Below are 24,519 nucleotides of genomic sequence, written 5' to 3' on the forward strand. Positions count from 1 at the left end.
TATTTAATAAAACTGAAACTTTAAACATAATACACAGTCAAAAAATATTAGTAAATAAAAACAAACATAGCTTCCTGAAGTCTTAACATGGCAACAGTGTGTTTGGAGGTGTCTGCTTACAGAGCTGTAGCCGAGCCAAAGTAGCATACTTTTTAATTCATTAACTAAAATAAAACACTAATACAGATAATCTGCTAATTGCCAAATATCGGCCCCCGATAATCGGCCAGGCCGGTAATTGGTCGATACCTGTGAAGTACCTTACTTTTTCCGCTCATGTAACAATTACAAAACGTAATTAAGCAATATTAGATGCTCTTGCAGTTATTAAATATGGCTTTTCAGACAGTTTTCAACACAAACGACCACAACGTTTTCACATAACCGATAACTTTCAATAACAAAAGCTCGGGACTGATTCAGAATATTTTCAGGAACTCGGAGGGGGGGCAATTCTGATCCAACATTCATACTGTCACAGTATCCTCGCTGCTTTAACCTTGCCGTTGGCCTTTTATCGACATCCAATCAATGTCAATTTTCTTTCTGGGTTTAGTTCACTGTACAAGTACGAGTAAGGTAGAGATGGTGAGAGTGGTGCACTTGTACTTATCCTTCCCTCACAATAGGATGGGGTATAAATAGTCTATTCTTCATTTAGTCACTCAGATTCATCTTTCCTTTCCATCCATTCCATCCATCCATCCCATCCATCAATCCATCAGGGTGGTGGAGGCTGCACACTGTGTGGTACGGTGCTGTTTGCTCCACAGTCGATGTACTCGTACGTCTCCAGGGAGAGCTGCTCATAGTGGGCCAGGTAGTACACAGTCATAGACATCCTGCAGGAAAAGGAAGGCAAAGCATAGCAGAATTATACATATACACACACATATCTATCTATCTATCTATCTCGCAGTATTTTGTGGACCAATTCGTGAAGAGTGGAGCTTCTACAGAGGGAACATGCGGGACAGGGTACCTCGGACTGAGGCAGGTGGGGAACCCCGGAAGGGGGAAAGGACTGAGACATGTCTTGGAGGGTGATAGCAAAGGTGCAAACTCAACTTTTGGTATGCATGCGTATCATGAGTTTGCTAGTGGTACCATTGTTCTGTGTATATAATACCGTCTTGTCATTTGCGTTCTGTTTTTGTTTTGCTTTTTGGCTCTCGTAGTATGACAGATGTTAGGAGAGAAACTCCAACTGTTGTTGGTTGGGTCAGGGAGGGGGGGGACTTGTTCAATAGAGGTTTTATTGTAAGTAAACAAAAATCAATAAAGTCATTGTTTAAAAAAAAGAAAAGGTATTGTGTGTGTATCACAGAGTTCCTTGTTTGTCCAGAAACACATCAATGAGCCGCTCCGTTGCACTGGCTGACATGTTTCTTCATCACCATGAACGCACACTGGACTTTATTTCGACTCAATCCCACATACACCGTCGTATCCACCTATCCATCCATCGTCACCAGCTTATCCGGGGTCGGGTCTTGGGTTCTCTCAATACAGAAAGTATTGAGAGAGCACATTGCTGGTTTACTTTATCCTTTAACAAGGCATGTAAATAAGACTTACAAAGAAAGTATGTGTTTGTGTGTGTGTGTGTGTATACACAGTATGTACTAAGCAAATAGTTGCACTTCCAAACCCTTTATGTTGTTAACACTGCTCTCTTTCCTTATGCATCAAAGAAGCAGCAACAGTGTTCAAAGTTCAAAGTAGTGACATGTACAACAGCTTTCAAACTGTTCCTGGATGCTGCATGGAGTAACACAGCTGGCATTTGAAGTATAATCAAATAAAGGCAAACACTGATGTTTTTTCTTCTGAAGTACGGGACTAAAGCTCTGTGGAGGATTGTTTTATCTGTTCACTAAGAGTCGCATGAACTTTGGCTTCACAGCACAAACTGGGGCAGAAGTTATTCCTCTGTTCTCTGGCAGTAGTCTCAGCACTGGTAACGAGCCTTTAGAAGGATACTGAAGTGGAAACATGGAGAATATAATAGTTTTGATTGCACAACTGTTTTTTTTGGACAGTTCTTACAGGAGGTCCTTTAAAGACCCTAAACCTGCTTTAAATCTTTAGTATTTCTCTATAATTTTAGTTCTTAAATACATCTTGTGATGCACATACGGTCTTTTCGCCACTTGAACACGGGCCTCGGCCTCCAAAGCCGGTGGAGTAGCTCCGATGTAGATGTTGCTGCGACGTAAACTGTATTTATATAACGCTTTTCTAGTCTTAACAACTACTCAACGCGCTTTTACATAGTACAGGAACCATTCACGCCGAGTGCCACCTCGTATGGCAGCATTCACACATCTTTACACACCGATGGCGCAGCATCAGGAGCAATTTGGGATTTTCAGTGTCTAGCCCAAGGACTTCCGATTTTTAGGCGACCGCTCTTACCACCTGAGCCACAGCTCCGATGTATATTTTTGCTTGGCGGCTCTGGAGGCTGTGTGCACTGCCGGACCAAAGTAGCGGCCAGTAGAATGCGGATGGTGAGTGTGGGCGACGCTAAGAGGCTCTGGGCACCGTGGGTCTGGCTCCTCCTTAAGCGTGATTTATGAGTCTGCGTTAAATCAACGCCGTGGCTACGTACGTAGGTATGTGGAGACACGGACCCAACGCCGAAGCCTGACGTGCACCTCTCAAAAGATTTAACTACACGTCGCGTAGGCTTGGTAGCGTTGCATTTCCCCCTCTGACTCATTTCCTGGTTCTCCTTCTCCATAAACAACGTGAGATCAAGGAGAGGGTTAACTTCTCCGGCTACAGATTTCCCACCGTGGTCAGAAAGAACAGGGGAGACACTTTGTTTCTCTCACTATGACTCTAGAGTCAAGTCTAGAGTCATTAGCTCCAAAGCTAATTTAGTTTAGTTTATTTAGCAGGACAATGTTGCCGTCACTCTCTCACTTCTCCCTCACTCTATCACCCTCTCCCCACACACACAAGTATAAACATCAGGCCGCTTATGTAGGCTACGGCGAAAGCTCTGCGTGGAGCCTCTGCACAACCATAAAAAGGCCTTTAGTCCATTGTCGTGTGTTGTAAACCTACGGAGAGCTCATTAAAAAGGTGCTTTTAAAATAAAGATGTGATATATTCTAAGGTTTCAAAATGTTATTGCTATTAATGAACATTTTAGCACCTTGAACCATATTTGCAAGAGCTCCAAATGTTTGGTATTTTTCCCCGACCTTGAAACTGTCTTTGCATGTGGTATTCTGGCGCCCGGCACAGAGCGCCCGGTACCCTGACACATTACTGGACATATGACGATACTTACTGTAAGTGCAGATACAGAATGTGGACCGGCAAGGAAGCCTTCCTGCAGTAGTTCCTGCAGAGAAAAAAAGTGGTAAAAACAGCTAATGAGTGGTGGTGCCAAAACAAATGGCATAGTGCCGTATTTATACAACACAATAATCACACTATTCCAGGGGTTGATGCACAGACTGTATAAGCGAAGCCAAAACATCTCAATCACCCCCTGGTGGCTGGCTGCAGTATAGGTCATAAACCCCGCCTTACAGGGGTTAGGTTAAGTGATTCTCTTCACCGCCAACCGCCTAACACGTTTCTCACCTCTAACATTTTCGTTGTTCAAACAAAGGGCCTGTTTTGACTTGGTTTCAGATGACAAGTGGACAGCTGTAAGAATGTTAGTTCACACCTGGCCGTCTCCACATGCGCCGTGAGTGACCACTTGTCATCAGATCTCACTTCCCCGCTCTATATGCAAAACAACCTCACCATTTTATCTTGCATATAGGCTGGTGGTGTCAATGTGTATAAAGATCAGCTGTTCCTCTGAAAAAGCGCTGGCGACAGTCTGTCTGAGACACGATTCACACTGTGGCTTCTGTGACATGAGAAATACTTTGAATGAGTACTTAGTTCTGCTCACAGTTGAGCACGCGGTCCTTAATGTGGACCAGGACACACTCCCCGTACACACTGCTGTAAATATGTGGCCAAATGCGGCCTAGACCAGCTCCGAATGTGGTCTGAGTAATCAGATCTCAATGCGTCCTGGGTGCATTCACACCTGTCCTTGGAGCGGTCCACTTATGATCCGACCACTCAGATTACATAGTTTTAATACCAGGTCAAAACAGGCCCGGCGCCACAATTTGCTGTTATTTCGAAAGATGTGCCCGAGAGAATTTTACAAATCAGGAAGAAGATACAGTAAGTAAGAATGGCAGCTCACCTCAGGTCAGGGTCTTTCAGCCTGATGGGGATCACAAAGGAGTACTGGAAGGAAGGAAAGAGGCAAAAGCAAATCATTCCCATGCCTCACCCCACAAGTATTTACACTGGCCACAAGTTACATTCATCAATAGCACAATATGAATGAAGAGGATTTTTCTGATATCAACACACAATATGGCAAAGTGTATGTGAAATCACGTGAAACTGCTACAATGTAATGAACAACGTTCCACTGTTATTGTTTCATTACATCAGAAATGTAAAGCAACAACTTCTACTGAATGATTGTACAATTATTTCAAAATCAGACATTTTCTGTGTTCTATATTTTCCTGTCTCTACAGACAAAATAATGCGCCAACTTTCACCGTGTAAAGTGTATGTTAAAGGCTAATGCTGGTGAGAGTCTAGATTATTCTTATTGTCAACAAATCCTATGACAAGACCCAAACCAATAATATGTTAGTCCATCTCTGTGGTAGAGATGTATTAGACATGAAGGAATGTGGGATTTGTGCAAGACCTAGGAGATGTTCCAACTCAACATAGATGAGATCCAGTGTAAATGACGTTATATCAGACAGACTTCTGTTGTAGATTAGTGTTACGTTTCCAGCGTCGCGGCTCCGAACCCTAACGTTAGTTGGGATAGACGCTTTGTTTCTTTAGGCCAATATTAGCTTTAGCCTGGCTGGTAGCAGCTTTCTGGCAACTCTGCGGTGAAAAATGGCCGGGAGACGTTGCGATAACATTGCATTGGTACTTTTCTACACACGGGAGAGCCTCACTTCCCATAACAAACCCTGTCGGACTAACTTTACGTCACATCCACACGTTGGCCACATGGCCGCCTGTCTCTCAGCCGGTAACAATCATAAAAAGGAGACCGGTGAAAGGTTACTTTTCTTTGCTGGACGGCGCTTACAGCGGAGAGCCAAGTGGCACGTCACTAAATCGATAAGACTGCCGGGTTCCAGAAATGCGGTTGCATGTATGTGTGCCTGACGATGCCTGGAACATTGTGGCGAGTCCACAGCTGTCCACGGAACGCGGAAAGTACGTCCGACCCTCCCGGACCATACTACTGATATTTCAGAGCCATGGTCAAGGCCATAGATTCTACCTCGCACAAACCTCAGTCAAATATAGAACCATTGTGTCAGGCAGACTAGACTAACATATTCTGCGTCTGCACTCTCTCTGCTACTAGGGGACGGAGAGGGGGGATGGCAGGTTAACAAGGGACATGCTTTTTCTACTGGTTATCCTTAATTGAACCAGGAAGACTTTGCTGAAAGCCAGGCTCTCTTTTTCAGGAGTTCCCTGTTCACACTCATGTTATGCTCCATTGCATAGAGGCACATTCTCACTTTTGTCATATTTGTTTAATGCTCTTTTGCATTATTCCATTTGCACAAACTGTATATAGACTCTGTACTACACTCAGTATTTTTACTTGGACTATTGTAATGCCATACTACTTAGACATTAGTCTAATAGTCGTTGCACATGAGAATTTGTTCTCAATCGGCCTACCTGGTTAAATAAAGGTTGAATTAAACAAAAACAAAAAAAAACATAGTTCCACATGCACACCTGGAAGCTGCCCAGGACATCCAGTCGGATCTGATGGCAACTGAGCAGCTCCACTGGAGCAGTTGGGGGGTTTAGTGCCTTGCTTATGTTTTAAGAGAGAGTATAGTGTATAGAGGTCCATCCCTAGATGATACTACGCATGTGTTCCTGTGAGGTTGGGAAGATGTCTCACCATTATGATGGATAGAGGTTTGAGAGAGGTGACGTTCTCAATGGAAACTGTTCCCACCACCATTTCGAAGTTCAGGGCCTGTACCGTCAGATTGTAGGCGTGCACCGTCGCAAAGTTGCGGTTGGTGATGTTCAGCACATTCTACAAGGAAACACAGTTGGGATTTTAGAACACATAATTCATCGCCCTAAAATGAGGAAAAAAAAAGTGACATTGCTACTACAAGAAATAACTATTAAAGAAATGACGACTCATTCGATCAATCCTTCCATCCCATAGACAAGATGGAGGACGTGTCTCCCGCGTCCTCCCACTGTGGAAAAGTGAAGCCAAATTGTCCCGGATACAGGAGCCGCCTTCTTGTAATTTTGCAGCCAGAATCTGCGTGGAAATGATCGGGCGGTGGAGCCGCGGTATCAAAGTCCCGCCCACACACCCGCCTGACCAATCAGCGCTCAATCCCAGCTGTCAATCATGACGTTTCACCCAGTTTTTATAGCATCAAATAAGTAATAAAAACCAAACTGATCAGAAAAAATGAACACTTCAACAAACATCGGCGCGATCAGAACTACCTAAAATGACAGAAACCATCTTTGGAAAAAAATTATTTGAAGTGTACTTTTATTTATTTTTTAGTGTGGTACATGTCCCATCCACTAACGATGAGCGGGCGGGGCTTATGATCTATACTGCAGCCAGCCACCAGGGGGCGATGCAGATTTTTTGGCTTCACTTGTTCAGTTTATACAACTGCCACTGGTCCATTCACACCTCTCACTTCTCTTTCCTCATCCATCCCAGCTTTCACTCCTCTTTCACTCTCCCTCTACCCACCGTGATGTTAATTTGGACGTAGTCGTCAGTGAAGTAAACGAAGGATGACTTGACGGATACTGGAGAAAGGAGGACAGAGCGAGGAAACAGGAAGAACAACACCAAGGAGCTGACCAGGAGGCACACACCAACAGACACAGCAACGTAAAGCTTCCTGAGAGAGGAGGAAACACATCATCAAAACATTAGGGGTTAAAAAAAAAAATTAATGTATCGTGATTTTTTGTTGTTGTGACGATTTCTTTTAAATCGATTCTTTTCCTAGAATAGATATTTTTTTATTTTTTTTTACCAATGATTGACCTAAATATTTTCTGTTTCTATGGTACCGCCGACGGCGACTACACCATATCTGTTTCCAGCAAAACAGAGCGAAAGCAGAAAAAGCTGATAATCCATGTTATGTTCTTCTTGATAAAGTAAATAAATGTCAGACTGACTGACTGTTGGCCGTTACACACCAACCAGACGGCAACCGTCGGCAGAAAAGCCAGTTGGACTGAGCAGTCTCCCAGAGTTGGTCAAAAGAACACGCTAAAGAGACGAGACGTAATACGTCTCCATAACAGCAGGCGGCGATAATCTGTATTGTCGCCCAAAAAATGAAAACCGGCAGCTGATTGGACGAACGCGTCACGTGGGTCTGGCTGCTGCTTCCGGATTTTGGATTTTTCAACTGGCCATTAATGGCGACTCGTTCAGAACACGATCTGATATTGTACTAAAATAGTTCACCGAAACGGGTTTCTGAAAACATTTTAAGCGAGAAATAGGCCGTGCAGTTGCTGAATCTGTCTTCATTTCAGATCGACAACGGTCAGTGTAACAGATTTTCGTCAGATTTTGAGAGGCTTAGTCACCGTCATCCCGCTTGCCATGTCCGGGCGAGTCCCGACTGCCCTGTCTCCGACTGAGCATGTCAGGTCGGCCAAAATGAAGGCAGACGGCTCCTCCAACGGACGACGGCACGGAACAGACTCGAGCCACTGACCTCGCCAGACTGTGTGTGTAACTGCCTTGACATGTGATGTGCATTCTTCTTAGAAAACAGTTGTAAGAAATGTCTCATGATATATTGTCTCTAGAAGTGTATTATTCAACTTTTGTTTTTGTTAAGGAAGGAAAAGATAATCGCAATACCCAATACTATCAAATCGCAATGAAAATCGCAATACAAACTGAATCGGCACTCATGTATCGGGAAAGAATCGAATCGAGACAAAAGCATTACGTCCCAACTATACAAAACATAATCAGTCCATTTCAGTCCAATGAAACAGACTCAGACTCATGTTCATGTTATAACGTAGAACCCTATCAGGCCGACACAGTGGCCCAGGTTAAACCCGTGTTGGTGGTCTATCTTTATGGTTCATAAATGCATGCGTCAGCCTACCCTCCTTCATGACTTCTGCAGCAAAAATATGCTTCTTATGCTTTTCATGCTAGGCCTTAAAGTCCGTCACCCTTGGCAGGCTTTACGTCAGGAGACTTTGCTCTGGGCGTCTGGAGGTTAAGCTAAGATGAAGAAACTGTCTGGACCTAGTGTTACACAACACCGCTTTGCAAAGTGTTAATTCTCAAATGTTTCCGTATCAAATATAAAAAATACAAAACATACTTTATACATGGAAGTGCTAGAACTTGCCTGTTAAGCAGCCAGAGACAACTTTGTATGTGATGAGGTATTTAATGTAGCGTAGGTGGGAGACTGTTATTGGGTCATGTACGACCCTTTGTTATGTCTGTCTCCATCATACACTGCAACATCTGGCTGTCTCTGGCTATCAGCTGTGCACATCAGACTGCGGACATGACTGTTGAACATATTGCTTTTCTGCAAGTTTATGCTTGTTGAGCATGCACGTGCTTTGGTAAATTACTCTTTTTGGCTTTTTAAATCACAAAAGGTGTTATTGCACGCACAGTAACAAGCGAAGTTGACGTTAACTGGAATAATATCTTCCATCACTTCACCAGGTGTCATTGTCTCCTCTGCAGCCTCTCTGCTCTGCTGTCCACCCTGTGTGTGAGGACGCCCACACGGACAGTAGAGGAGAGACAGAAACAGAGAAGAGTCTGCATGCGTGACCAAAAAAATGACATCAAAACCATATTGTCCTCTCTGCTAAGGTCACTTCCTGGGTTTGACCAGTGTCCACTGGTCTGATACAGGTCTGCTGTCTGAATCTCTCCATAGATGTAGGTTTAAGGATTAAGGTGCTGAGTATTTATTTCTTACGTGTGTCTGGGTCTCAGCCGCTGGTCATTACAGGAGATGACAGCCACCAGCTTGCACTCCTGACCTGTAACACACATGGGACGTGGTTTCATATCAAGGATGATGTAGGAGCAGGTTTGATATTGTGAGAAGTTGGATCCTTTTAGGTTTGTGTTCAACTGCCAAAGTGAAATGCTAGTGTCAGTGCCAAACCACAACAATAACGACGATATCCTACGTCAGTTCTTAAAAACAGTTTTGGCATCAGTGTTTCATTTTGTTGAAGCGCTGGAGCCTGAGCGATTTTGAGACTGAAAAAAACTCAGATATGCTGTCAATTTATCAGTCACGCTCTATTTAAAAAGGACAATTCTGGCCCAAAATGAACCTAGGGGTTAATAACATATGTGTACCGAGTCAAACGTTCTCTGAGATCTGTTTTCATGCTAATCAAATGCGTCTCTAGCTTTAAACAAGCTACCGCAAACCGGTGGTTAGCTGCCAACGCTAGCATTTGGGGCACATGGTAAATCGCTATTTTCTACCACTAAAAAGGCTCAAAATAGCACCACGCTTCCATGGTAGCATAATGAGGGTCCCTACACGTAAACCGAAGCATTGAGAATTTTGTAAGTATACAGACAGTTTATTTAAAAGATAGATTAGAAAGACAGTAGCTTTCATGTTTACATGCGGGCGCCATCTTGGTCATGAACGTCGAACGCCGTGCAACCAGTAACCAGTAACATAGCTCAAACAACGCGTTTGTGATTCGTACGTAAAATGATTAAAAGAAAAAAAATGATCAATAGATTTAATAGTTTTGGGGAAATTAGTTTTTAATAGAAATAATCGTTGGTGCTGGTGCTCTAGGATAGAGTGTTCTTGAACTTCTTACCCCTAGATTTCACCATGCGCATCTGCGCTGTGTCCCGCGGCGCCACGGCCGCCGTCAGCAATTGCGGCCACTCGTGACAACGCTTGCGATTCCACCAGCTGTCGACGACGAACGTTCCAGAAGCGTCCCAGAAGCGCCTCTCCGCTCAAGCTCAAGCTAAAAAATACGCGCCAGGTTTATTTTTGAAAGTGCCGCAAGGCATTTAACAGGCCAGGCAGGAAGTGGAAGTTTAATTTAAAAAAACAACGAAATCTGCGAATCGGGCGAGCAAATTGCTCCGCCCCCGAGACGCTCCCGGTGTGGTGTGACACATGGTGGAGGGTGTTCTGGGTTCAAGATAAAGCACTCCCCAGCACCCTGCTGGAGAAACATCCTTATTCCCCCTTATTAGAGTGTGCGAGTGCGAGTGTTACCTCTGGGTATACGTCCAGTACCCTGGCAGGTGGGACAGTGCGCCGTCTCTCCAGAGCTCCGTCTCCTGCTGTCATTCTTGTCAATTATAGGCCGGCTGTCACTGTCCTGGCCACTGCCACTGTGCTGTGACCCCGCCCCCCCGCTGCCATCATCACACTTGCTGGGACCCCGCCCCATAGCTGTAGACACACGACAAAACATTTCAGTTACTAGTCAAGTAAAAAAATGAAGCATAAGCGTTAAGTTCTGGCAGGTCACGGAGTCAAGCTCGGCTATTATCTCAGCTCGTAGCTGACGGCTCCTAAGCCAGCACACACCAGCTGATGGCTCAGCTGATTCCCTCTTGTGATTGGATTTCCCAAACAGCGCGCTCTATTTAAACTGCTTTTCCCAGCCTACCTTGCAGCATTGCTGCTAGCGCGTGCAACCCACCTCCACAAGAGCTTCTCCTTTTAAACCCATGATGTCAGACGTTGTGTCTCTGTCATTGATGCTGCTCTGTTCTGTACCCTACGGGGATCCTGCACTGCTGCTCTCCCCGCTTAAGGCTTTCCATACACGCACATGGAAGGGAAGGGAGGTGTGCTCTCCCTGCCTCATGCTTATCACGTACGGACGTGGAGGTGTGGGGGAGGCCCCAGAACAGAGCCATACCGCCAGATACAAACTGCAGAAGAATAAATCTATTTTGACAAAGTGGTCCTGACTGAACTGGTTTTAACAAAATCCTGAGTGATGGGATCATACGTGGACGGTTCTTAGTAGTATAGCTGCGAATGCACCCAGAAGACATTGAGGACTCATTAACATCCGATCACTCAGACCACATTTGGGAGGTGGTCTGGTCCGCATGTGGCCACGTTCTTTAACCAGTGTGTAGGTGAAGGTCTAATCCAGAAGTATCAAAATTGAACAATCACCAGCAACAGCTGTGAGTAAAAGGTTGTTTGTTACTTTGTTTAGAGCAGATTCAGTGCTATGGCGTGCACACAGACCTGATTGAAAGGTATCAAAAATATACGTTTTCAAAAAATAAATCAACTTAAATTAAACTAAATACTTCTCTAAAACCAGTAGACCGAGATCTATTTACAATCGATACCAGCATCGGACCAACACTGTTAAAACAAATCTGAGAACGCTTGCAGCCATGAAATCTAAAAAGGACTTCAATTTGGCCATTATGTCCTTTACAGTGCACAGTGAAAGGTGCTGAAAGCTACTGAGCAAGGTACAGGATGTTGTAGTGGTGGCCAATGACCAATCTGGAGTTTTATTTCATTTATTTTGGTTGTAAAGAAGGATTAAAAAAAAAAATGCTCACAGATCATTGGGGTGGCTTCAGTCTCTTGGCTTAGGAGGGTTGTTAACGGTTTTGAAAAAAATTCTGGGGTTGTGATATTGGAGAAACAGGAAGACCAGGGGCCCGTTTCAGGAAGGAGGTTTAACAAACTCTGAGTCTAACCCTGATTTACCCGGAGATGGAAAACTGAGTTTTTGGTTCCAGAACAGCTGATTCGAGTTGGTTTAATCAACTCGGAGTAAGTGTGGACCAGACATTAGCTTCCTCTGAACTTTGGAATGTGTGCTTGCATGGAATCAGGACTGTGGCTTGTGTCCCCTATCACTTACACTGAAGTCACTTTTAGAAGGGATCTCGTATGTTCCAGTATGGACAGGAGATCTTTACACGATCACCTGACTATTGTTTTAGGACAGACTGGAAGAATGTAACCTGTCCTTTGGATTGACACATTCAGCAATTACATATGGGTGGAATGTTCTGGTGTCCACAAAACTTTTACCGATGCAGTGTGTAAAAGGTCTGCTACAACTAATAAAAACTAAACAAAAAGGATGAACTATGTGCCTCTGCATGTATATTTGCATATTTGTGGTCAGAAAATGGTTGACTAAACTGAATGAAAGAGGAAGGAGGACATTAGGATCTAAAAGCTATCCAGGCACTCAGGAAGAGCGTCCAGTGGCCGCTGCTACGAAAAATCCTCCTGCGGCAAAAAAAAAGGCTTACGTATTCTGAATTTTTAATCCATGGACTTTTTCATATTTGAAAGACTTCACCCTAGCCGAGAAAAGCAATTTGAAAACCTGCGATGTCACCACAATGTAGAAAAGAGAGAAACACCACCTTGTGCCAATATGTGTAAATAAAAAGCAGAATATTGCTATTATCAGTGCATTTACATGTAGATGCGAGTATATGTTAGAGATGGAAATGGAAATTAAATTATTTGAATGAAACTGAAATGATGGCTTAATGTATGATAAGGGTATTGGACTATGTGGTAGAATTTCTAATCCCAATAGGTGAGATCTGAAATAAAGCTTTATTCAACCATAGGGCTGGGCAATATGGAGAAAATCAGATATCACGATATTCTTGTCTTAATACCTTGATATTGTGATGATATAGGGTTATATACAATTGGTGCTTTAACAAAATATCTTCACAATGAGATTTTAGATAAATAATCTTCAGTAATGTAGATATAATGTCTAAGTGGGTAAAGGTAAAAATAACAGAAGAGCTAGAACAGTCTGGTAACACAGACATTTTCTCATTACTATGTGTGTGCATTTTCTCATTATTTTTCTCACGACTCCTCCAAATCTCAGAGAACACAGATATATTTTGAATGTGCACAAAGTTTTGAACATGAGCAGAAATCTTGCTCAAACACATCTGAAATATTACTGTCCAGGGGTTTATTAATTCATTAAAATGGGGGTGGGGGCTGATTGCTAGTATTTAGACCCTATTTTGGTCTCAACTACACACCTGTAAAGGTTTGTAACCACACACACACACACACACACACACACACACACACACACACACACACACACACACACACACACACACACACACACACACACACACACACACACACACACACAAAACAACACACACACACACACACACAAGCCGGTGTTTTTGAATTAACTGGTGATAGAGGCAGATGTGGTGTAGGCGTGGCCCTTCAGGACCCATTCCCGACTAACCAGGAAATAAACATGCTGATCGCTTCGCCTCTATTTCACATTCATTTGTCGGTGTCTTGTGAAACTTGACGATAGAAATGAGTTGCTGAGCATCAATTTTGGTCCCGACAGATGCAAACATTAGCCGGTGTCGTTACGAAATATCATCCGTTGTCTGGCGAGTGTGCACTCACTGCAAGCCACGCACGGAGACACCCAGATCGACCTGTGACATTTTCAATACTAAAAATGTGTAAAAAAAAAAAAAAAAAAGTAATACTAAAAAATTTTGTGAAAATTTATGTTTTATGGCTATTGACACCATATTCTGATTTATGCAGTGAGGATATATCTAAAATAAAATTCCCTCTGTAAAACCCTTTGACTCGAATATGTCAACAAAATAAAAGAAGAATTTGGAAGCTGGCTTCTACTTTGTGAATATTTTTACCAGGCATAGTGAAGATTTGAATATTTCAAATTACACAATATCTGGAATGTTTTTTTTCTCATTATGGATATCTAAAATTAAGATAACTATTAACAATTGGATTGTAGATATCTGTAATTGTAGTGTTTCCTAATCATTTTACTGCAGATATTCAGACATTCAATAACATAAGATATACTTTATTGAGCCCAGACTGGATCGAACTCCTGCCACTTCAAGTCAAGTCAACATTATTTTTTCAATTCTGCAATATGTGCCAGACATACAGAGCAATTGAAAATACGTTTCTCTCCGACCCACGGTGCAATATGCAATATGCACTTGTTGCAATATGAGAGAGATGCCGTCTTATCTTATCTGGATGAATGAGTAGGCATAATGAATATTAAATAATGTGGCTGTGATGAGCCTTTAGCTTTTAGCATAACACATCTACGCAGCCCACAGAAATATAATTACATTTCTATTTTAAATGCCTATGTATCACAAGTTAATCTGAGCGGATCACATTTTGCCACAGCTGACAGCTGTCAAAACCTCATATGTAGTTTCTGTTTTACTTACAGGCTGTATTGAAATATTAACAGATCTCAACACACTTAATCCATGTTGTACTGTTATTGAATTAACTTGTGATGCCGTTGCAAGAACGAAGACTGACAACGTAGGTGGCTGTGTCGATGCCTGTTCATAATTGGCTACTGCAAACGTCAGTGCGTTTTCCAAAACTTTTCCGTTATCAGGGTTATATTTGTAGCCTATCATTCCGTTATTAATCTGACTTCAAGTTGATTTGAGATGCTTTCATACAGGGATAAGTGAAACATACTTTCGGAGGTCTTCGCACGTAATGTTTGTGGCGATGGCAACGCCTGATGCCAGATTAATTTGTGACACAACTTCTATCCCGTTGATTGTGTTTTATATTGAATTCTACGGACGTGCATCATTCTCATCACTATGGTAGTCTACACTACTACTCATTCCTCACATTTGGACAGGACTCAGGACGGTCAAACTCCCATTTTATAGCGATTTGGATATTAGGCGCAGGTGTGGAAAAGTGAAATATCAGGTTTGTGCTCATGTTTTTGTTGTTAGCTTGTTTGTTATCTATAATAGGCCTACCTATAGGTTGGACACCGTTTTATAACTAACTAAAGCGTGAATGTCACTAGATAATCTAAAAAAAAAAAATCGGTGTGTCCATGCATGGTTTACAGTCAGAGACCGTGGTAGAGACACACGACGTACACTCGCCAGACAACGAGTGATATTTTCGTAACAAAAACGGCTCATTTGTTCATGTATATCTGTACGACGCTGAACTTTCGCTCCGGTTCTCTTTAAGTTTCGATTCCACCTTAAAAATGCCTGTTTCAGCCATTGGGTGGCAGTGTTTATTTCAAAATTGTACATATAGCCTACATAACAACAGATGCTGACTTTGCACTGCCCCCTAACTGCCAAATATGCTTGTCCGTTGAATTTCTCACCTGATTCACATACTACAGATTATAATGTTTCCAATGATGCCCCATATGTCCATATTTACTGTAGAATTACGGAGAAAATCGAGTTCAAAAATACATATTTTGACGTTGCTATTGCAACAGATGCTGACTTTGCACTGCCCCCTAACGGCCAAATAAGCTTGTCCGTTGAATTTCTCACCTGATTCACATACTATAGATTATAATGTTTCCAATGATGCCCCATATGTCCATATTTACTGTAGAATTATGGAGAAAATCAAGGTCAAAAATACATATTTTAATTTTTAATACATATTTTTAATAATTGGTTATTACCAGTTACGCTTTATGAATATTAGCGTGTTCATGTGGCTGGGACGTGGGAAGGCTCCCAGTTCTAAACTCCCCAATTCTGAAGAGAGCGTTCCCCATGTTGAGTGACCTCAAAACATTATGCTGGGAGCTTTTCCAAGGACCACACTTCAAACTGCGAAGTCAAGATCATTTGACAATATCAACGTCAAAATATGTATTTTCGAACTCGATTTTCTCCATAATTCTACAGTAAACATGGACATATGGGGCATCATTGGAAACATTATAATCTATAGTATGTGAATCAGGTGAGAAATTCAACGGACAAGCATATTTGGCCGTTAGGGGGCAGTGCAAAGTCAGCATCTGTTGTTATGTAGGCTATATGTACAATTTTGAGATAAACAATGCCACCCAATGGCTGAAACAGGCATTTTTTAAGGTGGAATCGAAACTTAAAGAGAACCGGAGCGAATGTGGAGCCAAGTTCAGCGTCGTTATATCTGTCGGGTCCAAACCTACTTTCCCAACAACCCGTTCCTACCGTAATGTTTTCAATGAATGTGAAAAAGAGGCGAATTGATCAGAATTGTTTAGGCTATTGCAGCGGTGCAGCCCTGCCAGCAACACATATCACCAGTTAAACCAGTTAAACCGAAACACCGGCCCCTGATTACAATATCCAAAATCTAAGATGTTATCTAGTCTCGAATCACGACATCATTATAATGTCGATACATTGCCTTTTAAGTATTTATTTAGGCTAACTATTAACAGCAAAACTGTTTATACCGCACAGTACAAGTCCTGCATTCACATGTTTACTTCGAGTGAAAAGAGAGGCATTATATCAGCCCAACCTCTTTAGCTAGCTACATGTAACGTTACTTAACGTCTGTTAAGGTGGAGCTTTCAACTTTAAAACAATGCTAGCTAAAGAGTTCGGCCCGGTTGGAACAGGCACGTTTTGAACGGGTAAATATGTTGTAAAGTCTGATAGCCACAATAAGAAAGGATTTCCTGTGGCGTTCTTTAAGTCTCATTTAACGAGTTAGCATGACATGAGTTATCAAAACATGGTTACTTGTGTATTGTTGTCTACTGCGCACTGAAGAAATAAGGTCTCCCTTTTAGACGTCATGTTATGTTATGTTATGTCATGTAGCTAGCCTTTACGTTACAGGGATTTGGAGCGGTGTTTTGTTACGTTAGTCTACAGTCGCAACAAGCTATTCATGTCGTACTTTCATTTCCGCCTCTCTCCAGATGTTCCTCAGTATTTACATAGTGTCACTGGCTGCTGAAAGCTTACCTAGCCGCTGAGCTTCGGGTTTTTTAAACGTTGACAGCGTCCTTAGTTCCAGTCGTGTCTGCTGGGAATCAACGAGGTCTTCTTGTTGGCTAATAACATTTGGTGGTGCAGGTGGTCGTTTATTGTTGTCACACGCCTCCTCCGTCTGTCCACACGGAACACAACACACAAACACTTCCTGTCGGAACTTTCAAAGTAAATCTCTTTGATATCGCGATATATTCAGCAGTGGTTCTCAAATGGGGGTACGTGTACCCCTAAGGGGACTTTGGAGGACTGCAGGGGCTACGTGACATTTTATGCAAAATGTTTTTCAGTTTTGTCGCTGTTTTTGAAGTTTGTCACCTTTTTTTTTTTTTTAAAGGTTTTCTCGTTTGTTTTGACCTATTCTTGCCTTTCTTCCTTACTTTTTTCTACTGTCCTTTTTTCTTGTTTTTGTCTATTTTTTCAAAGTTTTTGTCACTTTTTTCGAAGTTTGTCGCTTATTTGAATTTGTTGTCACTTTTGTCGCCCTAGTGTTGCCTTCCTTCTTTCTACTGTGTTTTTTCCAAGGTTTTGTCGCCTTTTTTTCATCAGAATTTAAATGTTTTCCAGGTACAAGACTGTTGTTTAGTAAATCTGACATCGCTGTATTGTTCCTCTTTATATAGACTTTTTTTCTACCAAAAATTATTTGGGCTGGTTAGTGGGTACATGGCTTAAAAAAACTGTTCAAAGGGGGAAAATTATTGAAAAAAGCTTGAGAACCACTGCTTTTCAGTATATGGGTTAATAATACTTAAGATAACGTTAGGAATACTTCCTCTACTATGCTGAAACTTATTTTAGTACATCTCATACATCTTCAGTAGCATTATTCTGCAGCAGGTGCCAGCTGATGTTTGTTTAGGTTTCATTCTGCCCTTAACATATCCCTCTGGATTTTCTGCTTGATCTTTATAAATCTATTAAAAAACATTGGCACTTGTGTCTGTTTTGGCTCAGTGAAGGAACAAGAAATGCCTATTTTCAGCTGACTTTTCTTTGATAGATTTGCTTGATCAAAATAAATATATTTGAGTCCATGTTGAAGTCTTACAGGCTGTGGTAACAGGACATTGCAATATGGCCTTCCACTTTTATTTTGAAATTATTTCCAGTAACATCACTGCTATTTTTGGAAGTTTAGCTCAGCTGTTATTCAGCTTTTTTTTTTTTAAACTGGACCACAACCCATACAAGTGGTGAGATGACAGCAGTGCTCTCAGAGGCGCAGCATCAATTTCTGGGCCCTGTACATACAAATCTGAGTGGCCCCTTTCCGCTTTTATTACATCCATTCTCAAAAATGTCTACATCAACAAATAAACACATGCATCTTTAGTGGTTATTGGAATAATAAGTAATGAACTGTTTACACCACTCATTCACCAACACTAAAAGATACATTTTAAAAAATGTAGACAAAAACAAACTTTTAATTTCAGGCTTCTTAAGAGCCCTCCCCATGTTCCCTGGGCTGTTAGGACACAATGACGGTGCCTCTGCAAAATAGCCTCGGGAAGGAACTTGTTTTTGGTGGAACGTGTGTACGTTCAAAAGTTGTTTTAGTCGTGCAACAGAAAACTCAGATTGGACAGATAGTCTAGCTAGCTGTCTGGATTTACCCTGCAGAGATCTGAGGAGCAGTTAACCATAGTCCTCAGAAATCAGGACATTGCGGAAATGGAGCAATCCTGGAAGTGGAACGTCATCAATATAGACTAGATCGAAAGAGATCATGTGATTGGCCCACTTGTTTGTCGTTCATATGAACACAGGCCATTCACATGCTTGGTCTTTGGCTGACAAAATGCAGCTTCAGTTTACAGACTTGTCACTTGTTGACACCCATGCTCTTATTCTTATTCTTTATTTTATAAAGGACAACACACATTAATTAACATTTCTGTAAATGTGCCAGTGTTAGCCAGCCGGCTAATTTTCAACTGTAGTCCTTTGGCCAGATGATTTTAGACCAGAGCAGCAGGAAACAGCAAGACATTAGTACAGGTTAAAGGTGCACTATGAGTTCCTGCATGACGTCACTTCTGTTGACGTTCCAAGTTAATTCTAAACAAAACAGAGCAAGCTCGCCCCTCCCCCCATGTTTCTGTAACTGTCATGACTAACTGACAAACTGTCACTAACTCTCACCCCCTCCCCCATCCATCTTGTCGGTGATTGGCTGGAGTGATTGGTTATATTTTGGTGCACAGCCTGTGCCCCTAGCATTTGTTTGACGTTTACGACCCCTGTGTTGTCTCCCGAGACCAGGCTTTTCCACAGTGTATTCAGGGGGCAGGTAGCTAACGGAGCAAGGAGAGATGCCTACGATTTGAGACAAAAATGAAATTGCGCTGAAACCGTGCAGGAACTCATAGTGCACCTTTAAACTATATAGACAGAAGTCAACAAGACACCATACAGACAGCTAGCGCAACAAATAAGCTTTCTCAGTAAGCCATGCAGAGCTACAGGAAGCAGCAAGACATTAGCACAGTTAACCACCCTCAACCTTTAGTTATTTTGCCATTCAAGAGCCAGGCAGCCATTTTGACTCAGTGAGTACACTATCAAGTGTAAGCGGCAGCATTAGGGGCTGGTATGTACGTACATGTGTTGGTCTGAGTCTCAAAAGTCCAGGGCTGATATTTTACCCCAGTCGAGCCCTGGTTAGGCGGCATTCACATAGGACCCAGAGGTGATTAGATGCAGGTGTTGTGCGAGGGTGTCGCCCGTTGTGTGTTTTCATCGTTCTCCACGGTGCTAATATTTAGACCCCCGGCCTTTATTTTGGGCTCAAGTACACACCTGTAAAGGTTTGGGACTGCACACACTCTCTCTCTCTCTCTCACACACACAGGTTTGTGGCACTATCTTTGTGGGGACCCGTCATTGACATAATGCATTCCCTAGCCCCTTACCCTAACCTTAACCATCACAACTAAATGCCTAACCTTAACCCTTACCCTCACAGGCGCTTCCTTATAGGTATAAAGGCGGAGGTCATCGGCAAGTTTAAAAATAAAGAAGAAACTATCACCCGGCCGTCCAATTCCGCCCTCGTTCCCCTGGTTATTACCTATTCAGAAAATCTCAGGAATCTTATACCTACCATAAAGAGGAATTTCCAGGGGGCGGGGGTGGATTGTGACGTGCTAAGGGACTGCCGTATGATCTCCGCCTACAGGAGGAATAAAAATCTAAAGGATATTTTAATTCACACAAACTTAAATAAGAATACTGACCCAAGGGAAGCGCTTCGAGGCTCGGATGTTGGTTTTATGAGTCTCCCCCACATTTTTAACCCTTACAGCAGAGTTGGTTTTAACCCGGGGCAGGTCCTGCAGCACACAACCATTAATGTGGTTTATGCAATTAGGTGCAGGGCCTGCCACAAATTGTATTTTGGGGAGACAAGAAATGCACTATATTTAAGAATCAAGCAACACCAGTATATTTTAAACAAGGGCAATGGCACAACTGTTTTATATGCACATTTTAAACTCCATGGTTCTCAAAATGTTCAGAGCATGGGCCTGGAGAGCAACAGAGCCTGGACCACGGCTCAGCGTCGGGCAGCGGAGAGGAAGTGGATCCATCTTTTAAAAACCATAGACCCTACGGGTCTAAAGGAAAAATACTAAAATGGATCCACTTCTCTTTTTAATCTAAGTTTTACAGGGTATTTTTAGAAATACTTCCTCCCACTGCTCTGGTCTCCTCTCTCCTTAGGTTTTATCTGGACCTCCTCTGCAGCACATCATACCCAACCCTTCTTTTCTTTTCCTTGTTTTTTTCCCATCCTTTTCTATTTTAAATGACCTTTCATTGTTTTAATCTATATTTATGATTCATAATAATTTGTTGCAATATTTTCATATTTACGTCTTTTATAGCATGTTTCTCCGATTTTACTGTTCTTTCCTTTCGGGGTTTAAATCTCTGCCTGCAAAGGAGGTCCTACTTAATATTTTAATGTGTTTATTTTAAATAATTATTTTTAATAAATATTTTAAAGATGTCTTGGTGGTCCTTTATAACTTTTATTCTGCCTTACCTATATTTTAAAAATTTGTTTATACTTTTGTCTCTTACCAATATATTATTATTATTATTATTATTGTTTTATTCTTATTACAAATTGAATTACTCAATATTTTAACATAATGATACACATGCCATTGGTTTGATGCATTTTTACTAACAGTGTGGTTTTATTCTATGATGTATTTTAAATTATTTGTGGTTATTTATTGTGTGGCACTTTTTACTTATTAAAGCACTTTTAAATATAGAACTTATTACTAACTTTTAATGGTATGTGTATATTTATTTTCTTAACCTCAAGGGCAAGTAACTCAGACAGTATTTATAATTTAAAATGTTTTAATCTTTGAGTTTAAATAAGATTTTTTAAATATTAGGATAGAATTTATTTTGTATTGGGACACCGGGCTTTTTATTTATTTATTTATTCATTACGTAACTCTATGTATGTGTGTATATGTGTGTATGTGTAGATATATATATATATATGTGTGTATATGTATATTTATTTATTTTATGCATTTACTTTATTTCTCTAGGAGTGACACCAGGGTAGTTGTTGAGTTGACCTTTTATTTAAAGTTTTTAATTTCCCGCTGTCCTTCCTGTCCAGTGGTTCTTTTAACCTTCTTTTAATATCTGTCCGTCTTTTAAACAGCCCCCTCTTTTTTATATAACCGAACCCGGTTTTTTAAGGAGTTCTGTAAAGTGTTTTATTCACACCAGTGGTCCCCTTGTGCCCGTGCCCCTCGTAGCACCCGTCCTGGGCGCCACGTTTTAACCCAAACCTAACCATAACCTAATTCTATCCCTAACCCTACAACCAAGTCTTAACCCTCAAACAGCCCTTTAAACTTGTGGGGTCCAGCATTTTGGCCCCACAAAGCTGTCGGGACCCCACAAGTATACTGGACTCTGAGTTTTTGGACCCCATGAATATAGTTAAACAAGCCCCCCCACACACACACACACACACACACACACACACACGCACACACACGCACACGCGGCTGGTAAATAACGAACCAGAAATCCCTCGTTAGTGTGATGACTTTAATTGGAGACACATTTGTACATCATAACCATGTTCATAAAGTGCAACACAGAAAGAAAACAACTCAAACTCTCCAGCTTTTCTCTTCCGCCATAAATACTTCACTTGTATTCATACCCAAATATGAAAATATTACACCTGACCGTCCCTCGTGGAACACATTCCCGTTAATATAAAGCCAAGCGACATACAGTACAGTATGTGAAACTCTTCACCTTCATCGAGTGCACATTTCAGCCCGGTTCCATTTCACCACGCAGGAGTTTGCATTAGACACGTGTAGCGGGGTTTCAATAACTACCTATGGGAGAACACTTGATGTCTTTTAAAGGGACTGTGGCATAATTTAGGTGAGTTAATATGATATACAATGTACACAAATGTACAAGAAACTCTGGGATACGTGATGTGAGGTTTAGGGTAAACCCTGGCAGATAGGAGTTTAGCTCAGGAACTGTGTACACTGTAGGTAGCAGGAGATGAACTCGTAGGGACATCTCCAAAACAACCAAACAAAAAACCCAGCCCATAATATGTTTCAGTCGCATTTCCTTTTGAAGTACATGTCACAAAGACATTTAAGACACATTTAATAGGTGGCCATTTTTTTTTTATATACTATTTATGACAATTTTGGGGGCAATTCATTGTCCCTTCTTCTCATCTAACTTTGGCCAGGAAAGTTGGACATTAGCCAAAATGTCCAACTATCCCTTTTAAAGTGATGGTTCGGAGTAATTTCACCCTAGGGTCCTTTGCACCATGACATCGAGCCAAACACCCCCCCCAGAAGCTTTTTTCACCTGGGTCGAACATTGGGAGAGTTAGCTAGAGTAGCGTTATCAGCTGAATAGCTTAGCGCAGAGGCTAATGGACCCAGTGATGTATCTCGTAAATGACCCCACTAATAATGCCCGAAATGATACCAAACGTCTACACTAGTATACATAGGTTATGCACTCATAAAACGATGGATTGGAAAGTTTGTAAACACCAGAAGTTTATGTAAATAACACTTGCCTGCTGGCTTCTGCTCTCTGCTGTTGTTGTTGCTGCTGTGAGACGAGTGCTTAGGGACATCTACAAATTACAACACCGAAAAGAGATGCAACAAAAATATTTATTAATTTAACTTTTTTTTTTTTAAAGTAAGTGCTGTAGTATAACTAGCAGGAGACAAGTTATAATTGAGGTAAGTTTGGAGACATTACCTTATTTAATCATTAAATTAATACATATTTTTGTTGTATCTCTTTTCGGTGTTAATTTGTAGACGTCCCTAAGCACTCGTCTAACTGCAGGTAGCAGCAACAACAACCGCAGAGAGCAGAAGCCAGCAGGCAAGTGTTATTTACATAAACTTCTGGTGTACTTACAAACCTTCCAATCCATCTTTTTATGAGTGCATAACCTATTTGTACTACTGTAGAAGTTTGGTATCATTTCGGGCATTATTAGTGGGGTCATTTACTAGATACATCACTGGGTCCATTAACCCCCCCGCTAAGCTATTCAGCTGATAGCTTCGCTACTGTAACCCCAATGTTCCACAAATGAAAAAAATTGGGTTTTTTTTTTTTCTGGTCCCCCAGGGACAGCAGATGTAAACTAGCTATTAGCTAACTCTGGTGCAATTACTCTTAATTGTGCATTGTCCCTGTAAAAATAAACATAAAATGAAATGAAATGAGGTCATGGTGCAAAGGACCCTAGGGTGAAATTACTCCGAACCATCACTTTAACTTCATTTTAGAGTTGGTTTCTATGGATTACTAAAGACTGTGATTTTTAGTTGACTTATTTGACCCGTCCAAAAAAACAAACGCAGAATTTGCATATCTGTACTGCAGGTTTTGTTGGACTACTGATTTACTGTATGTATTACATTAGGGGTGCACGATTCAGAAAATGTCACTATTCAATATCGATTTTCGGGCTCAAGATTCGATTCAAAATCGATTTTCAATTCAAAAATGATTCTCGATTAAAAAAAAAAAAAAAAAAAACGATTCACAGCATGTAAATGTAGTTACTTTTCCCATGTGATTGCAGTAGACATACAATTAAAAAATAAATAAATAATAATGAATTGATTTTTGGCATTCTATGAATCCATTTTGAATCGGCAAGAGCTTGAATCGCGATTCGAATGTGAATCGATTTTTTTTTTGCACACCCCTATAGTACATACATAAAGCTAATCATAATCCTACAAGAAGTGCTGTTTTATTAAATTATGTTTCCAACTCCAACCCCAAATCCTTCAAGTCCACTCATTGGTAAAAAAAATAAAAATAAAATAAAAGACAATAAAACCGATAAACCTGGTAACATCAGTATTTTTTTTTTTTTTACAAAATTAAACACTAACACACACACACACACACACACACACACACACACACACACACAGCAGAGCAAATTCAACCACCACACAATAAGCCTAAAAATACAACATCATCACCAA

General features: G+C 41.3%; 1 protein-coding gene across 1 annotated transcript; it reads right to left on the reverse strand.

Annotated features, from left to right (window-relative positions):
- Positions 1-136: 136 nt before the first annotated feature.
- LOC120574156 (transmembrane protein 106A-like) lies at positions 137-17,100 on the reverse strand. Its single transcript, XM_039824340.1, has 8 exons — positions 16,928-17,100; positions 10,371-10,550; positions 9,081-9,144; positions 6,839-6,992; positions 6,002-6,142; positions 4,232-4,275; positions 3,305-3,358; positions 137-842 (listed from the first exon to the last, which is right to left on the reverse strand). The coding sequence occupies exons 2-8, from the start codon at positions 10,546-10,548 to the stop codon at positions 722-724; spliced, it is 756 nt and encodes a 251-aa protein (XP_039680274.1). The 5' UTR covers positions 10,549-10,550; positions 16,928-17,100; the 3' UTR covers positions 137-721.
- Between the last annotated feature and the right edge of the window lie 7,419 nt (positions 17,101-24,519).

This window comes from Perca fluviatilis, chromosome 15, assembly GCF_010015445.1.
Source record: "Perca fluviatilis chromosome 15, GENO_Pfluv_1.0, whole genome shotgun sequence".
In the NCBI taxonomy this organism is placed as follows: domain Eukaryota; kingdom Metazoa; phylum Chordata; class Actinopteri; order Perciformes; family Percidae; genus Perca; species Perca fluviatilis.